This window comes from Miniopterus natalensis, chromosome 6, assembly GCF_054644295.1.
Source record: "Miniopterus natalensis isolate mMinNat1 chromosome 6, mMinNat1.hap1, whole genome shotgun sequence".
NCBI lineage: Eukaryota > Metazoa > Chordata > Mammalia > Chiroptera > Miniopteridae > Miniopterus > Miniopterus natalensis.
Genome location: NC_142086.1, coordinates 52,077,378 through 52,092,842, shown reverse-complemented (window position 1 = coordinate 52,092,842; position 15,465 = coordinate 52,077,378). Strand labels below are relative to the sequence as shown.

Below are 15,465 nucleotides of genomic sequence, written 5' to 3'. Positions count from 1 at the left end.
TAGTCTATATCTTGATTGTGGTAGTGGTTACACAAGTGTGTACAATTGTCTCAACTTATATACTTAAAAATTGATGTACTTTATAGTAAGTTATACTGTAAAGCTGATTAAAACTAAACCAAGCATACACACCCAAAAGAAGAAATTAGGCATTAGAAATAAAAAATCTCAGATCAACGTTGGGAGCATTTTAAAGGTGAATGTTCAAAGTCCCAGAGAGAAAGAGAGACATTAAAAGAATTCAGAGGTGTTCCAATTTGCAGTCTCTGCTGACTTGAATCACCAGGGTATTTAAAAATCATAGCATATATCAGATTCCCACTTCTTGCAAAAGCCTGAAAATTTGGTGCAGGTGATAGTGGCCATTTGGTAGGGAATAGGGAAGCAGGCAAGTCTAAGGAATTATGAATATGTGATAGGCCAGGGAGGCTGAATTTAGTACTGGAAAAATATTAAACATCATCACAGAACCAATTAGAAAATAGTGAAGCTAGTACAGTGGCAGAAGCTTGGCTTTGTAAAGAATGGGCCAGGCCAGACCGTGTCAGCCCCTTTGGACACTGAGTGGCAGCCTGGTAGTTTAACCAGAAGCAGTAATCCGAATGATTCTTGGCCCTGGTCAGCTATTTAGATGCAGTCAATATAAACCCCTCGTCACTAAAATTGGAAAATATGGTTTCCAGTGCTAGATTAATCCTAGCTGAGGTTTGATAGCTAATTGACCAGCCTGGGATGATGTGAAGAACAGAGGGGAAAGAATGAATGTTCCAGATAGGGAATAGCATACTCGAATCAGGGGTGATGGATGTATAGTGTGCTTGAGGCATTCAGAGGTTTGTATGGGTAGAACATGGGGTGGGAAGTGTGAGGGTCTGTGGGCGAGGGGGGAAAATGAAAGAGCTGAGGCCAGAACACAAAAGGCCTTAATTAACCATGAGAAAGAGCAGAATCTTACTGGTGAATTCCCCTGGGCCATAATGGAAGTCCTAACAGACAGCTGGTTCTAGGGTTCAAGGTGACTTCCCAGGTTTTTTCAGTTCTATCACTTGGTGCCTCTCCCTGCAATTAAATTGAGCAAACATTATTATACTGAGAAATAAAAAGAGGAATCTTTGATGTTAAGTAGACCGCTTTTTAGTTCCATTTTAATATTAAAGGAGATTGTATGCCTTTAAGTAGGTTTTTAAAAAATAGCCACATTGTTGTAAATTAGAAAAATGCGTAAGTACAAAACTTTGTACCCGAGCCTAGAGAACAGAGAAATGAAGGACTGTCACCAGATGAGAACAGATTCTTAGACACTAGATGCTAACCAGCTCTTCTCTGTGACCTCGGGAAAGTCTTCTCTGTGCCTTAATTTTTTATCTATAAAATGGGAGTAAGAGATCTGTTATCTACAGTTCTGAAATTTCAAAGAGCTCTGAAAAACCGGTGTTGGTTTTGTTTTAATTTCATAAGTTTGTGCCCAACTCATTTGGTGGTGAAGTCCAACCTGAATTTGAGGTTTTTATAGTCATTTCCCAGGTGGTGCACATATTCATGAATTATACCGAAATGTTAAGGTTTGCTTATGGGGCACTCCCCTAAACCCTGCTGGAGCTGTTTATAATATATACTTTATGAACTTTAGTCTCTTTCTAAAATCAAAATAGTTCTGGATTCTGAAACATCTGGCCCCAGGGTATTTAGATAAAAGATCATATACCGATAACACCTTCCTCATAGGGTTATTCGAGGTTTCGATTTCTTACAGCAGAACTCAGAAAATGGAGAAGCTATTATTATTTATTGTTATTTAAGTTCAAAAATTAGATTCCCTTCCCCATCCCCTGAGGATGAGTAAGGATTAACACCGGCTGAGACCTAAATTTATTCTCACTACTTCTGTATTTAGTCTGTCAAGTTTGAGTTATAGTATATCATTTATTGAAATGGAATGTTTCTCTTTACTGTCCTCTGAACACTTATCATTTGGTTTTTGCAATCTTTACATACTTGGATGGATGCCTTATTTGCCTCCAGGTGTTAGCTGACAGACTTACTTTTCAGTCATCTTTCCTAAGGTACATCTTACGAAACTCATGGTTAGATTACAAATAAAAATACATCTTATTTTCTTGGAGTTCTCAATAAAACTGAGTTCTTAACAATGTCTTTGTTTTTAAAGTCATTGGTTAAAAACACTAGAGGAAAAATAGCCATCTAGATTTCAGTGTTTCCCAAGCAGAATTTTATTTTCATGATTGATTTTTTGGCATACTTCCTATTTCTTCAAGCCATCTAAAACCCTTTTGCTGCATTTAATCCTTGACCTTCAGGCATGGAGAACTGATTATGCAATACACTATTAATATTAGGAAGATTTTAACTGAAAATTTTATAGACTGAAATACTTGGGATATAAAAAAAGATTATTTAAATACATATTATATTTTAAAAGGAAGAGATAAAGCACTTACTTTTTAATGTGCTTTTTGGTAGGATATTTGCCTTTAGTCAGAGTTGGTTTGGAACATATCAATAATGACTCTCTGCCACTCTGCTTCCTGGTCCCCTGTGTCTTTTCCCTGGAAGGATGTTGCTGCCAACTTATGCTTGCAACCTGTGTGTGTGTTTACCCTTGTTTGGGTGTTACTAGGTGCTCCACTCCTCACTGACAATTCTAGTGCCTGGGTGGTTACACTCCAGCATCAGAAGAAACAGGAATGCAGTGAGGGGGGACTGACCCAGAGCACAGGGTGCGAAGGTTTAATAGTGCATATGGATTAGAATGGGGACTTTCTACACTGGTTCAGAGGTAGAAAGAGAAAGCAACACAGGATAGGACTCCCCACCCCCCTTTTTCCCAAATTGGTTCTAGGTCTCATGCTTTTTCCATCCTATTTTGCCAATTCTAAATCAGCCTAACAGCCGACCACTGAACTTCCTCTCCCTGCAGATGGAAGTGTGGGCAGGAAAGGTTTCGCTCACTTGTGAATAGAAAAATCCCCACCCTGACCCTTTTGCTGTCATGATTGGCTGTGTTGCATTAGGCCAGTCCTTTTTTTCCATAAGAGCATAGAACCAAATGACCACGGCCAGATTTTGCATTCTCTTAGGCTAGGCCATTAGGAGATAAGTGTGGCAGTTTGGGGGTGCTTTTGTTTTGTAGATTTATAGCAGGTTAACTTTGGGTAAAATCTCCTCACATTCTGCCAGACATTTCATCTTAAAAAAAAATAAAATCCCCAAACCCTAATTCCTGTGAGGCTCTCTAGAGTATTGTAAGGACAGGATTTATTATAATCTGTTTAAAATCACTCAATTCATACGAGCATTGTTTTTCCATTTTCTAGTACTCTATAAAGCCACTCATGGTATTAGTCATTTAAACCCCTCTGAGACCCAGTTTCTTCATCCCCAAAACAGGATGTAATGCTATAAACGTGTTTTGAAAAATGTAAAACCTTTTGTAAATAGTGGATTTTATTTAAAGTAGAAAAAAATTATTAGTTTGATTAATGAATATAACTCTATCATGTATATACATGTATGTAGTAGTCAGTGGTAAATATGCAGCTATCAAGGCAATAAAAGGTGAACAGAATTTCCTTGCTCTGATTCGGGATGTAACAATATCTCCTGTCGGTTCTTTCCTTCCTCCACCATTGGCCCATCTCTAAGCAGTATTCCACGGAACTGAAGAAGCTCTACTGCCAAATTGCCAAGACATGCCCCATCCAGATCAAGGTGATGACCCCACCTCCTCAGGGCGCTGTCATCCGTGCCATGCCTGTCTACAAGAAAGCTGAACATGTCACTGAGGTGGTGAAACGGTGCCCCAACCACGAGCTGAGCCGTGAATTCAATGAGGGTAAGGAGGAGAGGATTCTGTTGCTGTTCAGCTAAGCTCCTTGAAAACAGGGGTCCTGTGAAGACTTTCATTTGGAGCCCATTTACCTGGTTACAACCTCTGCAATCTGATGGTAGCTCAGTCTACTTTTTTTTGGTTGATAGAGTGTCTGAGAATAATGATCTATATATTTGTGCTTTCACAATGACTCACAATGATTGAACTATTTAATTTAATATTATTAATTACTGGGTAATCTGAACTTGTCTCTCTACTCCCTGCTGCTTATTTTTTTCTTTTTTAATGAGAGGGTGTAAGAAGAACAATGTGGCATTTGGTCATTTGGTCTGTTCAGCCCAGGCTAGGGAACCCGGCTTTAGTGCCTTTCCCAGAGTGACTGTCCAGGCCTCACCAACTGAGAGCTGAAAGGGTAAGAGGAAGGAGAATACAAAGTGAGCAATATGAAGAAACAGAGAGAAAAGTGGAAAAGAAGAAAAATGAAAGAAGACAAAAGATTGGCAAGAGGAGTAAATAGAAATCTGCAACATAAGTCAGGAAGGGGGATAGGTATCTCAGGGCCACAATTAAGGTCTGCGTCCATGCCCATGTTCTGAGGCATAAATCCCACAATTGCTTTACAGAAGATCTCACTGTTTCCGAGGGTTCCCTGACATTTGATATTCTAAGGTTTTGTGAAAAAAGTCTAAGTAAAGAACACAGAAAAGTGGAAAGGAAGGATAGGAGAATGTACATAGATTCATCAAAGAGTGATGAGGGTGCAGGACTGTTGGGAGTTAAGACACTTTATGTAGAACATGTATTTATAATGGAAAGATTGGTTGGTAGCTAGAATGTGTGAATATAGAGAATATAGGAGATGATACCAAAAAATTACTGGAGAAAGAAAAAGAGTGGGTAGAAATTTCAGATGAGAAAATAAAGTTTAAACCCTCCTACCTTAACACACCTAATTTTTACGCAGTAACTTCGCGTATTTTCCTACACGGTCTCCTTGTCCATCCATACCTCCGCATCTTGCTTTTCACTTAACAATATGCCACAGAGATTGTTTCTTGCAGCTAAGCTTTATTATAGGTTTTTATGCCTGCCCTTGATCCATCAAGATGACATAACTGTTTATTTTTTTTCTCAGTGTTTTACATAATAGCTGTTTTTAGTTTTTGCCATAATAGATGCTGTTTCAGAGGGCATCTTGACACACTTAGCTTTCCACTGTAATTCAATATCAGTTTTTGTGATAATATGCGGTCAAAGGTTAAGAGCACCTTTATGGTTCTCAGTTCTTGGATCATTTGGAGCTTTGTCCAATATCATAATTTTGTGAAACTTTGCCTAGTCTTTTAAAAAAATTGTCTTTCTTTCTTATTTCCCATCCTTGGGCTCTTTCAGCACAATAAAACCACTAAGTTTCTCATCTTTATGACTAAAACAAAGTCTAAAGTTAGAAACTTTGTGATGGAGAAGACAATAGGCAAACAGAAAGGGATGCCCTTGCCATCTGTTGCCTTTTATTTGTTTGTTTTTTCCTGGTCAATTTTTTAATACTATTTCTCAAGGTGTTTTTTTGTTTGTTTGTTTTTAATTAATTTGTTTCTTTTTCTTCTATTTTCCATAAACTACCAAAATCTTCTCTATGGATCTAGTCAGATACGTATTCATAGAGTTCTCTCAAATGTTGGGTTATTAACCTTAAGCACTGGAAATAGGACTGTTCTCCTAAATATATATGAGTGTTCCAGACCTTTCTGGTGCTATAAAGGTTGTGACACCTTCATGCATTAGATATCTGGCAACAGGATCTTTTCCTTTTATCAAGGATACATATTTCCTCTATTAAGCCATTTCTTTGGCTGCCAGCATTCTTTCTATACTGTTTCATTTTGTTTTCTTTGAAAGTGAAGAACTAACAATTTTGTCTTTCTCTGCTCTGCAGGACAGATTGCCCCCCCTAGTCATTTGATTCGAGTGGAAGGGAACAGCCACGCCCAGTATGTAGAAGACCCCATCACAGGCAGACAGAGTGTGCTGGTACCTTACGAGCCACCCCAGGTAAAAAGATAAGGACTGGGCTGAGTTGGCGGATGACTCATTTCAGTGATAAAGGGTGTTTTGGGCATCTATTTCCATCTTAGTTCTTGTTATCAAATATGTAACCTTTTTTATTTCTTCTCCACATATTGCTTCTCTACCTCCTTTAGAACTCCTAAATTTGTACTAAATTAGCTTGGCAACATGGCTCTGTGCCCACATTCCCATCTCAAAGGCTGATAATAATTGAATTTGCAACTGGGTTAATCCATGACCTTATCCAGAGAATTTACCTGGCAATTGAGGTGGTAGTGAATGTGCACCAATCCTGGATGCCAGGAATCTTCACTGCACCTGGGAGACCCTGAGAGGGATGGCTTAGCTGCAGGTTGAGTGAACAGGTGGCAAATTAGAAAAGCAGAACCCTGGCATAGGGAGACCAGAGTCTTGGTTGCTGCTTGCCGTTGAACCTTTAACTGTGACCCCTGCTCTCCGGACTTCAGCTGCCCCATCCATAAATGAGCACTTTGGACTAAATGATTTAATGCTGAGACGCTTTTAAGCCCCAGAGTGTTATTTATGGAAGTGTATCTTCAAATCTATGTGATTCTGTTTTATCTACATTAGGGAAACTATCCCTGGAGCACTGCTGCTATTTTTGGTAATGCTTTCAGCTCTCCTTTTACAGCAATAATTATATATGGGATGAGCCCTGTTTAAATCGGGCGATATGTATCCGCTTGCAAATGAATTGGGTCAAAGATGATTCCTTTTTAGGTCTATCTCCCCTCATGTAGAGTCCAATGTTGCAAACATTAGCGTTCAGCTTCCCAAGAGGCAAGGCAAAGAGGACTGACAATGGGTTTTAGGTTGTCTTCCTAGAAAAAAGCATTATCACCTCATCAGAAGTGGAGTTGTTTAAACGGAGGGAAGAACTGAGAAGGGAGACCATTCGATCAAATGATTGTTAACACAGACTGTTTTTCCCCATGTCCAGGTTGGCACTGAATTCACGACAGTCTTGTACAATTTTATGTGTAACAGCAGTTGTGTTGGAGGGATGAACCGCCGTCCAATTTTAATCATCGTTACTCTGGAAACCAGAGAGTAAGTGGCATGTGCAGAATTGTCATTCTGCAGAAACCATGGGCAGAGGGCAACGTGAAATTGTGTTTGCTTTATCATTGCTTTTGCATGTGCAGCAGAGAGCCGCCCTCGATTTTATCCTCTGTGCTTTAAATCCTTGCCGCAAATACTTACATAAAAGATCTAAGAAAGTGGAGACAAAACCGGGTGGGTAAACACAGAAGGGGGAAAAAAAGAGGGAAGGCATGCAAGTCGCTTCATACCTGAATTCTTGACATTTAACTGGAAAGGTTTCTGATTAGACAGTGTTTGTTTTCATGTGGCCCCCAAGGCATTTAACAGTTCCTTTGAGTAAGCCTGGGCTGCCTAAGGGAGTTTTATCCGGAGACATCCACTGGCTTAATTCAAGCTTCCTTCAAAATATGTAGCTAAATACAGCTGTTCGGCTAATGGCTTGGAGGTTCTTTGCAGAACAAATGGAATGTTATTTACTAATATTGCTTGTGGCATGTAAGCACTTTTGTGTTCTGCCGAGCGCTGTGGGGTGCACCCTCAAAGCAGCCGTGACTGAGCCATGGTGATAGTGGGCTGGTGATGACCAGCATTGGACCTGGGAGACTTCAGGGAACTTTTATAGTTCTTTTAATTTGACTCTTTCCTCCCCTCTTCTCTAATGCGTAGTGGGCAAGTCCTGGGCAGACGCTGCTTCGAGGCCCGGATCTGTGCTTGCCCGGGGAGAGACAGGAAGGCCGACGAAGACAGCATCAGAAAGCAGCAGGTCTCAGACAGCACAAAGAACGGTGATGGTACGAAGCGCCGTAAGTAGCTGTAGAGGCCGAATGGAGTAGGGTTCAGTCCAATGCAGATACAGGGGCGGGGGCTGATACTTGAGAAGCTGTATAACAGGACCGAAGGCCTCTAGGGGCGAGGATGACTTGAGGCCCCAGAGCCGACGGGAATGGCTCTCACATTGCTGGAGGTGTTCAAATGGGCTGGAGGTATGCATTATAGCTTGACAAAGACAAATCGCCACTGTGAGGATTTCTTAGTCCCATACCAGTAGCATCAGCAGCATCTGGAAACAGGAGAGGTATACATCTTTAGTTCCCATAAACGCTGGTTATGAGGCCCAGCAATCTGTGTTTAGTAAGCCCTCCAGGTGACTCCAGTGCTGGCAGAAGTTTGAGAATCAGTGTCTTAGTCCATTGGTATCAGTTTATCTTTCTGTTACTGAGCATGAGGGCTGAAAATCCATCTGCCAACCTCATGAGTCTATGAGGACAGTGAGATTTAAGGACGCATTTTGTAAAGCACCCTCTGGAGAATATACAGATCTGGGTTTCACTGAGTCTTGACATTGAGGCCTCAATCACCTTATCAATAGTGAGGCTAGTGATTTGGTTCCATTGTTTTGTTAAGCAGAAAAAGCTTTTTCAAAAATGAAACTCACATTGAAAAATAGATGAAAGCAGAGGGGCTATAGTTGAAGGGGTCAAAGCTAGGGGAGGTCTGGGGCCCCATGGTCTGCTCATCACTACCCCGAGCCACACCCCACAGAGGCCTAGCCCTCCAGCTAACCAGGGGTGAGAGCCACGGGTCCACACGTGTTCTAACTTGTGAGGTTTGATTCTAGACAGTGTCTCGCATATGTCTGATATCACCAAAACAAATATTTTAAAGTATGCCACACTATAACTAATTTCATGAAAAACATTTTAATTTTATTACTAATTAGTGTCCAGAAGAAATAGAAATTATACTGTATTTTACAGGAGAGTCACAGAAACTTATGACAACTAGTTACTATTAACTTCTAACTGTTCAGTATGATTTGCCTGTCCTGTTAAGCTCTTTCTGATTATTCTTCAAAATGCCATACATATATATATATATATATATACACACACACACACACATATACATATAATATGAATTATGTAAGTTATTTTTAAATGTAACAATATAAATAACATAAAAACAATTTATTTTCACCCTAATTTTTCTCTTGAGTCTACCTGGTGGCCTAGTTCCTATTCTTTCCTGAGCACCTCAATTACTTACAAATTAATGAATATCAGTAAGAATGGATTATCTGAACTTTGGTAGAGGATCATCTTTATACCCTGAATCCTGAACGTAGTTTCTGATTTTGGAAACCACAGGAATTTATGAGCTTAATTCACTCATTTTACTGAAAAGAAAACTGAGGTCCTGGAAAGTGAGACTGCCTGTCAGAAGCTACCTGATACATATATTAACATGAGAGGGATGAGCGCACAAGCTGAATTCATTGTCAAGACAACCTCTACAACACGCATTTACCACCTTGGAAGATAAATGACCTGAAAAATAAAACATAAAACCAATTCATCTTCCTTTCTTTAACAGCTGTTCACAGACACAGGCCAGTAACACAGGGATTTAAGCCTTGGGCCATTTTCCAGCATCTCCCAAACTCTGCCTTTCCCTTGTCCTGCTTCACTTACCCCCCACCTCGTTACTGTTAGGTTTGCACTTAATGTAAAAGCAATCATCACCAATTAAGTGGATGCTAAGATCTAGAAACTCTGATCTCACAGGCGTTGCTGGAGCTGTTTCTGTTTAGTAAACGTACTATTGCTTTAGAAATGTTCCCAGAATGAAGCTTGCATTTTTTCTCCACCAGCTTTTCGTCAGAACACACATGGCATCCAGATGACATCCATCAAGAAACGAAGATCCCCAGATGATGAACTCTTATACTTACCAGTGAGTCTCCCTTGGGTATCCATGATCGCTTCATTTTCACCTTCCTTGAATGAGCTTTTACTCTATGGTCATATTCTGATTACCTGTGAAAATGAGAAAACAAAGAAAATACTTTTTTTTTTAATCAGGAAATAACCCTTTGCCTCTATATTTTTGGAATAGATGAATAGTATGGGCTCCTGTCCCTACTACTCACCCAATCAAAGCTACACCCCTAATAGAATTTTTCTTACACAAATATTTAAAATTAATTTATACTTCATTATTCAAGACTGATAAAATTATCCTAGACAACATGGCTACACCAATTTAGCACTGAAATTTTGTCAGGAGTAGTTCAAAAAGTCGATCATACAACATTCATAGAGAGTTAACTGTGATTTCTTTCAAGGAGTAGTATAAAGAAAGCCAAGCAAGGCAGACTCCCCAGTAGTATGCGAATGGCCGGAGGGCTCAGTCCAATCACTGCTCCTTTCCATGAGGAACATTCGTTCTCTCAAGATCCCTAAGGTGCCCTGTGTTAGTCTGCACTTGCAATGTGTTGAAATTTTATTCCCTTAGGTCTTTGCCATCTAGAGTGACAGCAATGTTTTAGTAACCAGTATAGCCCTCGATGCCATCTAACCTGACATGAGACACAGGCAAGCAAGGCCAGGTTTGGCTGGGATCTGCCACCCTGGGATTGAAACTAAAGCAACTCAACAGGTCTGGGTGTGCCTTACCAGTTCCCTACCTTCTTTGGGCCCTGACCATCAGGGAAATAGACTGATGGTAGAACAATCAGACAGTGAGTCAGCTAAGATTCTCATTGTCATGTTTCTCAGGCTACCTATAGAATCTGGCCTGAGAACGCTAAGCTAAACATTATCCTGATACACTAAATACAGTCGTCCCTCCCCTCAACCAAGGATACCAAAATCCACGGATTCTCAAGTCCCTTATGTAAAATGGCATAGAGCATTTCATAGGGTCTGCCCTTCACATCCAGGGATTCCCAACCACAGGTCAGAAGTACTGTTTTCCATCAGAGGTTGGTTGAATTCATGGATGTGAAACCCAGGGATACAGAGGGCTGACTGTATATTTATTGAAAAATAAAAAATCTGCATTTATAAGTGGACTCACACAGTTCAAACCCATGTTGTTCAACAGTCAACTATGATCCAAAAACGTAGTTTGTTTTTAGCTGCTAACATAGGGATCACTTGGAAAGCTCTTTATAAATGAAATTTCAGTTTGTACTAGAGGAGGTACCCTATAGTCAGTTACATCTTACATTTAATGAAGAATTAGTCAAACCATATGATTTCACTTATATTAAGTGGAATCTGAGAAATAAATAAATAATAAACAAAACAGAAATAGATTCATAAATACAGAAAACAAATTGATGGTCAGCAGATTGAGGGGAGAGGTTAGGAAGATGGGTGAAAAAGGTGAAAGAGATTACAAAGTACAAATGTCCAGTTATAAGAATAGTCACAGGGATATAAGGGACAGCAGATGAAACACTGTAATAACTATGTACTGTGTCAGATGGGTAGCAGATTTACCAGGGGGATGACTTCATAAGGTATATGAATGTCTGATCACTATGTTGTATACCTGAAACTGATATAATATTGTATATCAACTGTAATTGAAAAATAAATTTAAAAAAAGAATTAGTCAAACCCAAATGTGTGAAGAAAAATTACCCTCTTAATATAACATGAATTTGATTGGTATTTGTTGCATGGCAAATATGCTAGACCTCAAGCATTTAGGGATCAGTAGGATAAAATTCTTACCTTCAGAGAGCTTGCCTTCTAGTGAGGAGACAAAGAGGTATAATGTAGTGGAATCATTGTTTCAGTGGAGCTAGGCATGGCGCTGTGGTCGCACATAGGAAGGACAGAAGACTAGGACTAAAAGACTCAGACAGGGAAAAGCTTCTCAGAGAAGATGATCCCATAGCTGGATGAGTAGGAGTTAATCCAACAAAAGGTAGAGAAAATCTTTCTGAATTCTGACAGATTCTGGCTGTCATATTCAGGGAGGAGACTGGGGTGAGGTAAGTGAACTGCCGAGGGTGCAAAATTTAAATAGGCCCTCACTCACTCATTCTCAGGGCACTTTAAGTGCCCGACGTGCTGTGCCCAGAGTCCATGGCTGATGTACCCCACTGGCCTGCTCCTGGCCCTGCTCATACTGTGTAAAGCTTTTAAGACATTCTTTTAAAAGGAGAAACACGTTTTACCCCAGCTGAAAGCTTGTGTCCTTCCAGAGGTACTTACAAGCAATTTCATTATTTGTGATAGTTATGCTTTATAAAGTCACTGTGAACACTGAACCATTGCTCCTAGGGGAAATACAGGGCTAGGTTTCTGTGAGCCTCTGCTCACAGCACTTTCAGCAGCTGATCAGTACATAACCTTGTTTTATGCGTGTTTCTATTTAAAGACACCTTATTTAATGCATACTGTTGACTCATTAACATTGAGCTCACAGCCAATAGCACTATAACCATGCTCAAACGAAGCTTATCTAACCTGTATTTTCTCTATAAGGCACATCACAGCCTTCTTATACTCAAAAGACTAGACAGCACTTTAATACTACACTCGGGGACCAATTTAAACAGCAAATTCACCAGCAAAAATTGTGGAAAATGTGGCACTAAATAGACCCTGGGAAGGACCCTTGTCCATAGCATGAGTGAGCGCTGAAACAGAAAGGTAGAGCCTTGCCTTGTTCATCCTTAGCTGGAACAGGCATGGGCCACCCAAGGGTTTTGTCACTCTGCTCGCGTCTGCAAATGACCACTAAGAGCTGCGGAGTATTGATTTTCATGTTATCAATAAATGTTAGCAAGTAGGCGAATTCGTCGACGCAGACTCTCTGAAAAATGAGGACTGACAGCCCCAGTAGTTCTAGAGCCTTCATTTTTCCTTCCCTCCTTCTGCCTGTCTTCGTAGGTGAGGGGCCGTGAGACGTACGAAATGCTGCTGAAGATCAAAGAATCCCTGGAGCTCATGCAGTACCTCCCTCAGCACACGATTGAAACATACAGGCAGCAGCAGCAGCAGCAGCACCAGCATTTACTTCAGAAACAGTGAGTGTGTCCACGTGTCATCCGAGAAGGCATTAGTGAGAGCGAATGTCACAGTCACGTGATCGGGGGGCGATGCAGAAGATGGTGTAGACAACAGGACCGCATAGGTTCAGATGAGCTGGTGTGGGGCTCCTTTTTCAGTTTCAACAGCCTTCTGTGCTCGTTGTCATAACCTTCCCTTTGACAAGTCCAGCCTATATTCTGAAAGGGAATTCAAATGATTTCAAATGAATTACAGAGACTCATACTGACAGAGTAAGTTCTCTTCTCTCTACCCCAATCCAAATGCATCTATCAATAAGGAATTTTGAGTATGCATGATATTTGAGCAATAATGTATATATTTAAAAACACATAATCTTCCCCCATCCCAGTGAGTTATCTTGTACCTCTCCTGGGATGCACACAACCCACATTTGGGGAAACCATTATATAGCAGGGACAGCACATAGGTCATAGCGTAAGTGACTCGGTTGAGTGCAGTGCTGGGAAGGATCCTGAGACCCAGTGCATGCTCCCTGGGGAAACGTCTGCATGCAGGAGAGCACAGTAGCATCATGTTGCCATGCTTTAGCATCCCTGTTCCAGGCTGTCTTCCAGCAATATATTTTGGCATAAATTGGGCCAGATTTTGGAACCATATATGCATACAACATTTTATATGTTAATTTTTACCTTACTCTTGGATCTTTGATGATGTTAATTGTTTTATGACTAACTAGAATAGAATAGCTCTTATAAAAGGAAGGGAAGTTGGTGAATCAGGACTCTGCATATACTTAGCTTTCTGTAGTTAAGAATAATCTCTTGTTAGCTTAATTAAGATACGGGAAGTATTGCTGGAGTCTCTGTAGATATATGCAAAATGTATTCATTTTGGGTCCATTTGAGTAATTCAAACATTTGACTTTACTCTTCAGGCAAAAAGAAATGAAACCAAAACAGTCTTGCCTAAGGCAAAGATTATCTTTTGCAGTAGAAATGTAAATGAACATTACATGTGTGTTTTTTCTGATATATTATTAGCTACTCTAGAGAGATAGCTATGAAAAGTAGAATCAAGAGGGCTTGTTATTCTTTTTTTAATAAAAATAAATAAAGTTGAGGATGTTGGACAGCTTCTCTCATAGTTAGGAGGCATCCTCTAAGCCTTGGGGGCTGCAAGCCTGGAGTGGGCAGTGGAGGGATAGAAAAGGTGTACTCTTTCTTCAAAGGACTTTAGGCTTTTGGGTGTTAAAGAACCCTTTTGCTTAAAAGGGATCTCACCGTTTACTTTTAGCATGAGAGTTTGGGGAATTATAATTCTAAGGTTTTAAGCAAGGCTGAGTGGAAAGGTTAATCACAAAGTTCTTTAGGGACACAGAGTATTCCAAAGGAAATTTAGAACTCGAAGTTGCAGACAAAATTCCCATTGCCAATTCTTTTGACTCTTTAGTATATCAGATAGAAATATATGTTAACATACTCATGGGTAAAACTGATTTAATTCTTATAAAGTCATACAACAGAGATGAAAGAAACAGACCTGTAACATCATTACACAGCCAGAGGTGATAAGAGCCACCCCAAGATATACATATCATGGTATTCAGAAACTCTCCCAATTACCTCCAATTCACTCTGGAAATGTTTGGCTCAGCCAAAATGACCTCTGAAGAATGACACAGTAGCATATTATGTCGACCTAGTTGTTCTGTGATTCTCTTTTCAGTCTTTTTTCTAATTAACAGGAGAAGTACTGTTAAAAGGCCACATTGGAACCGATTAAAACCGATTAAATGGTGTGGTTTAAAAGATCTGACCATCTAGCTCAGAGTTGGCCATTTTTTCTATAATGCACCAATAGTAAATACCGCAGTCTCTCTGGTCCATATGGTCTCTTGCAGCTACCCAGTTCTGCCTTTGTAGCACCAAAGCCCCAACAGCCAATAGGGAAACAAATGAGAGTGGCTGTTATAGCAAAGCTTTACTTTAGGGCCACTGAAACTTGAAGTTCATACAATTTTCACATCATGAATTACTCTACTTCTTTGAATTTTTCCACGTTTTAAAAATGTAAAATACCATTCTGTACCTATGGGCCAGATTTATCCTATCCACTGTATTTTGCAGACTTTTTTCTAGATAAATGAGTGACCCTTCCTTCGTTGCTTCTTGAGGCTCATATTTTTTCACAGAAATATTTGGAGGTGAATGTGTGTGTTCTAAAGTAGAGAGGTATTAAAAGTTTTTAGGAAATTGTAAAGTGACTTTTAAGGTGACATTTCAGTATCTAACAAAACAGCAACCTTTATCAGAGATTTACTTTGTCCCAGAAGGTTAGGCACACCCATCCAGACTTAAAATGTGGTTAATGACGCAGCTCCATTATCAGTTAAGACTGGCATAGTTGACTTGATTCATGTAACAAACTATCAGTGAAGATCTGCTGCATGAAAGCATTAAGGATAGACATGAGTGAGATGGGGCTCCTGCCTTCCCATAGCTTTATAATTTAATGATGAATTCATAACCAGAACACCTTTTGAATTTTAAAAAAGCTCTGGAAATTTATCGAGCTTCTCTAGGTCATATAATAAGGGGAATCGCTTGGTGTCATACTTTTGGAGACTTTATAAGCCAGGAGGATCTGCGTCAGTCAGTTGAAGACGTGTGC

The 15,465-nt window shown here is 40.0% G+C and overlaps 1 protein-coding gene across 5 annotated transcripts in view; it reads left to right on the top strand.

Annotated features, from left to right (window-relative positions):
- Positions 1–15,465, top strand: part of TP63 (tumor protein p63) — a 202,582-nt gene that overhangs the window by 168,982 nt on the left and 18,135 nt on the right. For 4 of the 5 annotated variants that reach the window (XM_016200060.2, XM_087818245.1, XM_016200061.2 and 1 more), the window contains 6 exons: positions 3,667–3,853; positions 5,787–5,902; positions 6,879–6,988; positions 7,649–7,785; positions 9,633–9,715; positions 12,673–12,809. In XM_016200060.2, the coding sequence (XP_016055546.1) occupies positions 3,667–3,853; positions 5,787–5,902; positions 6,879–6,988; positions 7,649–7,785; positions 9,633–9,715; positions 12,673–12,809 (770 nt within the window). The remainder of the gene's footprint in view (positions 1–3,666; positions 3,854–5,786; positions 5,903–6,878; positions 6,989–7,648; positions 7,786–9,632; positions 9,716–12,672; positions 12,810–15,465) is intronic. The other variant, XM_087818246.1, reaches the window with a different exon arrangement.